Below are 5,511 nucleotides of genomic sequence, written 5' to 3' on the forward strand. Positions count from 1 at the left end.
GTTTTCGAAATAAAGTTCCAAGAGAGGATTGCAGAATTTGGAGAAAAAAATTGTCAAAATCTCTCAAAGGTTGAAGACCATCGAGGCTGATTTAGCCTTTCTACAGTGCCTGGAGCCAATTAACCCTGATAATTTTGTGGCTAGTGGCGACTATTGCCTAAAAGCCTTCTTTGGTCAAGAACTATCAATATGGATGATGTTAAGGAAAATTAATTTATTTTTTGTATGCATAGGAATGTATTTGATAATTCAGGCATCTCTCTATTAGTGTATCTGACTTTGTATTTTGCTTAGCTCTGATTTTTTGAATGAAATATTTTTTTTGGATGTTGCCTAATTTTATTTTTAGTGTCTGAGATTGTGCTATTAACGCTTTATTGTACTTGATAATTTATAAGTCTGTTGAGGTCCATACCCATTGGACTTCCTATTGTACATGTTGAGATCGAATGGTTGCATTTACATAACTTATATGGTGAAAGAAAATTTTTTTTTTTGCTCACTTTCTTGAGTGCTTTCTTTTCTATCGTGCTTTTTTTAGCAAATTTTTCTTGATGATAGAGTCAAGTTTGGAGAAGAGTGGCTCATCCTCCCCGTCAACAAGATATCATAAGGGTTCATAGATGGATAACAAGCAGAGGCTCAATCTAAGTATATTTCTGACAATGTCATGACATTGAGACCTATGAGGAAAGAGGGAATTCCTAATACCATCCATGAGCATAAGATTTATGTGTACTTGGAGCAATTTCAGTCGAGTTTATAGTTACCACTGTGCATAGAACTAGTGGATATACTAAACTTTTTTGTGCTTCTTTTTGCCCATATTAGTCCTAACTTAAATATGAGCGTTATGGTGGTCATAATGCACGCTCATGTGTAATTTTTGTTTTGGTCCCCCAATTTGTTTCTTTAATCCTTCCAATTAAAGGTGCAAAATGGCTGGATGGTGGTGTTTTCTTCCCAGCGTAAGATGTTAGACCTTCCTAACAAATGTTTATCGATTGGAAGAAGCAACTCTGCATCGCACGTAGGATAAATGGTTGGAACATTCCCACCGAGTTACATTGATCGAGAAGAAAATGCCTGGTCTTATGTCGCCGACTGCTAAAGAAGAGAAGATCTTTCATGTTTTCAAGAAGGTGCAAAGCACTTCACACTCCCTACTCAAAGAGATGTTAAAAGGTAAATATCTTTCCTTTGTGTTGAAGTTGGAGGTTTTCTTAAGTTTGTTACAGATTAGTTGTTTGATTACCACCATGATTCTTATTACTTGATCACACATGAGAAGCACAGGAAAGTCAGGTGCTTGTCTGATCGGATTACTTCCATCTAGACCATTCACATGTCTATTGGTACCGAATAATTTTTATCTTTATATCATGTGAATTTTTTATCACATAAAAATATAATTATTTTTTTTATTTTTAAAAGTGAAATACACATTCTTATACACAGGCAACATAACATGACATATAAATACATAGAAATTTACTATATGTACAAAATTCTTTTTTTTTTTTTGGCCTTTACATAAACCTAAATTTTACCTTTTACACATATACCAAGCAAATCCCTCATATTACTTCAAAAATACTAATATTTTAATTTTTAAAAAGCGAAATGCATCTTTTTATACAACATGTAAATACATAATAATCAAGTGGTATGTATGTAAATGTTTATTTCTCCGTTCCTCGCTGTCGTACCCCCGTCCTGTTCCGTCACACATTCCACACTCCCAAAATTGAACTGTTTACTACCGATTTTAGACCTGACATCTCTCCTTAAAGCGAAAGACACCGCAGCTGCGGCAGCGATGGCGGGGGCGGCGGGGGGGGCGGGGGGGGGCTGATATCTAGCTTGTTTTTCGACTAAACACCTGATGTTCTACATAATGCTCAGATCGAAGCCGGTTGAGGCGCTGAAGACTGCTCTGGAGGGGTCTCCAACGAACACGAAGGATCAGCGATGCAAGGTTGGCGTTACCCCTTTCGTTTAGGGTTTCGATCTTGTTTTCCAGCTATTAAGCGTTGTGACTTTCTTCTAAATTAGGGTTTTCTTTCATTGCAGTCGGCTAACTGGATTGTGGTGCATCGAGCAATGATGGCCATTAGGGACGTAGATGGCATGTTCTCTTCTCTGGACCCGGAGTACTACGACATTCTCATGAAGTAAGGTCTTTTCAACCTTTTCACTGGTTTTTCATTCTTGAATACCTGCACCATTTTTTTTTTCACAAGATTGTAGTATGTTTTTGTTTTTTTTTTGTAGCAGTGAATGGAAATTTAGTGTAGCAAAAATTACATACATATCACACAATTCTTATGTATTTACATATCTGACACTCAAATTTTAATATTTGGCTACATAGCACTCGTATCTTTAATATAACATCAAAGATAACCCAATCACTTTCGTTTTAAAAGTTAATACCAAAGTGCTATAAATGCAAATATGGAAGTTTAGGTGTAAGATTTATAAATGTAAAAGAATTGTGTGTTATGGATGTAAATTTCCCTAATTTTTATGACCTTTTAAGTTAGCTAGCATCTATTGTTGCACCGGGCAAGGAAGTTTAGTTTATTGATGAGCAGCGGGTAAGTGGTTCGGTGGTTGGCCTCCAGCTCTTAGCCTATTTTGAATTAATTATTTTCCTTTTATTCAGTTTTACCTCTTGAGATCTTTGTATGTTGTAGAAGGTTCTATTTGTAAATGATATAGTTTTCAGTGTTTATATAGCAAATAAAAGTTAATCAATGCAAATAGGGTGTTTATTTTGTGTTTCTTATTTGATCATTCATGATTCACCTTCTTAAACTTTGAATACATTAGAATTGAAGCAACCAAAAAAAAAAAACTATCAATGTGTTGTTGATAGTTTAATTTCATTTTGGTCTTTATTTTAAACAATATCATCACCATTTGCTATATCCTAATTATTTTAGGGTTGGATCTATGAATTGTCAGTTTTTATGTATTTTTTAATTTGTTATACAAGATGTTAGATTTAATATGTAGAAATATTTTTGTGCAATTGTTATTCATGCTATCTTTTGCCTACAAATTTGTTTTTCTAATCTTTTCATCTTAATTTTATCTAAATGTGCTAAGGGTGCATTTTCCAAACAAGTTATATTTGTAAGTATCTTCTATATATAATAGATTCTACTCTTGCAATTATTCTGATATAATCATTTCTCAATTTATTTATTCTTCTTTTTTTTACATCAAGAAATTCTTCATTTTGTTTCTTCGATCAATAATTAAGTGTTGGTACTAAAGTAACTCATCCCCGTTTTTTTTATTATTAATCAAAGTTTAGAAAACCGAACCCAGTTTGACCTTGAACCGGCCGGAGGTCCGATTCTGATTGGCCTAAAAATCGTCCCCGCATTAAACCGCAATGAACCAGTTAGAACCGGCGGTTCATTCGTTGAACCAATTTTTTTTTAAAGTGCTTACTAAGAGATATTTTTTGGATTATAATACTAAATTGCTTGTCTTCTTGCAGTAATAGTGTATCATGCTTATTGATTTATCGTTGTTTTAATTTATAAGCACTTTTTTTCACATTAGATATTGTCTATTATAATTAATTTAGTACTATACATTTATGCAATTATGTATTCAATTTCATCGTTTTATCTTTTGTTTACTTACAAATCTTTTTTATTTGATGCTAACATTTTCTTCTTTTTAATTCGTTTTAGAGAAACAATAGTTTAATGTAATGGAATGAAATAGTTTAAGGAACCGACAGTGCTATCTATATTAGAAGAAAATATTAGTCATTTAAATGAGTTTTTTCACTTCACATATGATTTATATTTCATGATATATTTTTTATACTGCATATACTTTGACATTGTTATGCCATTTAAGTTATAGTTAATAATTTTTTATATTTATGACGTCTACCGATTCAACCTCTGGCTCAACTCCGGTTCAATTGTTGAACCTTGAACATCCTCCTCTTCCGGTTCAATATCTGGTCCGGTATTTAAAACCTTCTTATTAATACTAATGGATCTGCATATTATTTTGTTGATGAGTGAAAATCTCAAAATAAAGGCTTTAGATATCAGACATATTACCTTTCTATTAAGTGTACGACTAAAGAAGATTTCACAATCTTTTTGACAGTTTTCAAGCATTATAGTTGATATAATAGAAGATTCAAGGCTCTTGAGCAACCATGTAAGAACAACATAGTTGGGCACGTCACATTTTGAAAAATAATTTTGGTGCTAAAGCTATCTATGCACTCCAGAACTCCTTTATTTATGATGGAGGAATGAGTATAACTGCTAGATTACTATGAAATAAACCTATATTGCTCACCATATGAGGATTATTTTCCTAATATGAAAATTTGTTAACTAATACCATAATTTGGTGCCATCGATGAGGTCCTAGGTCATCCATGCGCATGGACTTTTTATCCGCTATTCCCATAGAAAAAACGGTTTATATTTTACCTCTGCGGGTTCTTAGTTATTTTTTTTATTTATTTTGGAAGAAATGGTGCTATTTGAACTAAATGTACTTAGACATCCATTCCAGGTAAATGTTATTTTAGAAAATAGTTGTTTATGGCTGATGAGATTCAAGATGAATACAACAATTTAAGGGGCATTTTCAAGTTTTGTCGACTGGTCTTTATAATATCAGTCTTTGAGATAATTCATAATCTAACCATGATGGAACAATCTTCAAATAATTATCAAACACCAAAAAGGTGAAAGACGGCCTTTTATATAAAAAATAACTCTATTTTCACTTTTAAAACGTGAAAGACACTTTTTCATGCATAGGTAAGTTGGCATATATGTTAAAATTAAAGTTTAGGTGTTAGATATGTAAATACATAGGAATTGAGTGGTTTGTATGTAAATCATCCTAAATTTCTTCAAAATTCGTTATATGATTGTTAATTGTGTGGAACATTTCCTGGAGTGCCAATTCTTTTCGCTCAATTCTATGAGCCTAATTATAACTCAGCTGTCCATCAAGCTTTGTCTACTCATCACATATCTTAGCCATCATAGGCTGAACTCATTGTATATCCTTCACTAAAAAAGAATCTATAGATTTTGGAACGGCTCACTATGTTTTTTTATTTATTGTAAGATTGATCTTTTTGGATGCTTATGAAAGTGCAGATGACAGTGGAAGATTATCCGCAAGGAATACACATTATTTGGGGACATTTACATACATACCATCCAATTCCTATGTATTTACATATCTAACACTTAAATTTTGCTTTTTATATTTGTACCACCTAAAGCTTTTATATGACATCAAATATTCCTCCATTTTAACTTTTAAACGTGAAATAATTCTTTTAATGCATAGGTAAAGTGATATGTATGTAAAAATTGAAGTTTAGGTGTTAAATATGTAAATATGTAAGAATTGAGTGGTATGTTTGTAAATCTTCCGTTTTCTTGCTTCTTCATTTCGTAAGTAACCTTATCCCAACTATTCCTAGACGAGCACTTGATT

The 5,511-nt window shown here is 32.5% G+C and overlaps 2 protein-coding genes across 6 annotated transcripts in view; both read left to right on the plus strand.

The window, feature by feature from the left end:
- Nucleotides 1–1,707: 1,707 nt before the first annotated feature.
- Nucleotides 1,708–5,511, plus strand: part of LOC110018961 (actin-related protein 2/3 complex subunit 5A-like) — a 12,493-nt gene continuing 8,689 nt past the window's right edge. For 2 of the 3 annotated variants that reach the window (XM_020716448.1, XM_020716449.1), the window contains exon 1: nucleotides 1,708–1,821. In XM_020716448.1, the coding sequence (XP_020572107.1) occupies nucleotides 1,820–1,821 (2 nt within the window). In that variant the 5' untranslated portion in view covers nucleotides 1,708–1,819. The remainder of the gene's footprint in view (nucleotides 1,822–5,511) is intronic. The other variant, XM_020716450.1, reaches the window with a different exon arrangement.
- LOC110018962 (actin-related protein 2/3 complex subunit 5A-like) lies at nucleotides 1,858–5,181 on the plus strand. 3 transcript variants are annotated; one of them, XR_002293412.1, is made up of 3 exons: nucleotides 1,858–1,978; nucleotides 2,074–2,174; nucleotides 5,166–5,181. XR_002293412.1 is itself a non-coding variant. In XM_020716451.1 (3 exons), the coding sequence occupies exons 1-3, from the start codon at nucleotides 1,886–1,888 to the stop codon at nucleotides 2,357–2,359; spliced, it is 279 nt and encodes a 92-aa protein (XP_020572110.1). In that variant the 5' UTR covers nucleotides 1,858–1,885; the 3' UTR covers nucleotides 2,360–2,374. The 3 variants fall into 3 exon arrangements, 2 of the variants coding, with proteins under 2 accessions (XP_020572110.1, XP_020572111.1); XM_020716451.1 differs by lacking the exon at nucleotides 5,166–5,181 and adding an exon at nucleotides 2,275–2,374; XM_020716452.1 differs by lacking the exon at nucleotides 5,166–5,181 and adding an exon at nucleotides 2,278–2,374.

This window comes from Phalaenopsis equestris, unplaced genomic scaffold, assembly GCF_001263595.1.
Source record: "Phalaenopsis equestris unplaced genomic scaffold, ASM126359v1 Scaffold000036, whole genome shotgun sequence".
Classification (NCBI taxonomy): Eukaryota; Viridiplantae; Streptophyta; class Magnoliopsida; order Asparagales; family Orchidaceae; genus Phalaenopsis; species Phalaenopsis equestris.

What these genes read in the sequence shown, in the direction of transcription:
- LOC110018962 (XM_020716451.1), top strand. Translation starts at nt 1,886, where the DNA reads ATGTTCTACATAATGCTCAGATCGAAGCCGGTTGAGGCGCTGAAGACT. An exon ending in CGAAGGATCAGCGATGCAAG is followed by an intron (nt 1,979 to 2,073) that starts GTTGGCGTTACC and finishes CTTTCATTGCAG; the next exon opens with TCGGCTAACTGGATTGTGGT. An exon ending in TACTACGACATTCTCATGAA is followed by an intron (nt 2,175 to 2,274) that starts GTAAGGTCTTTT and finishes TTTTTTTTGTAG; the next exon opens with CAGTGAATGGAAATTTAGTG.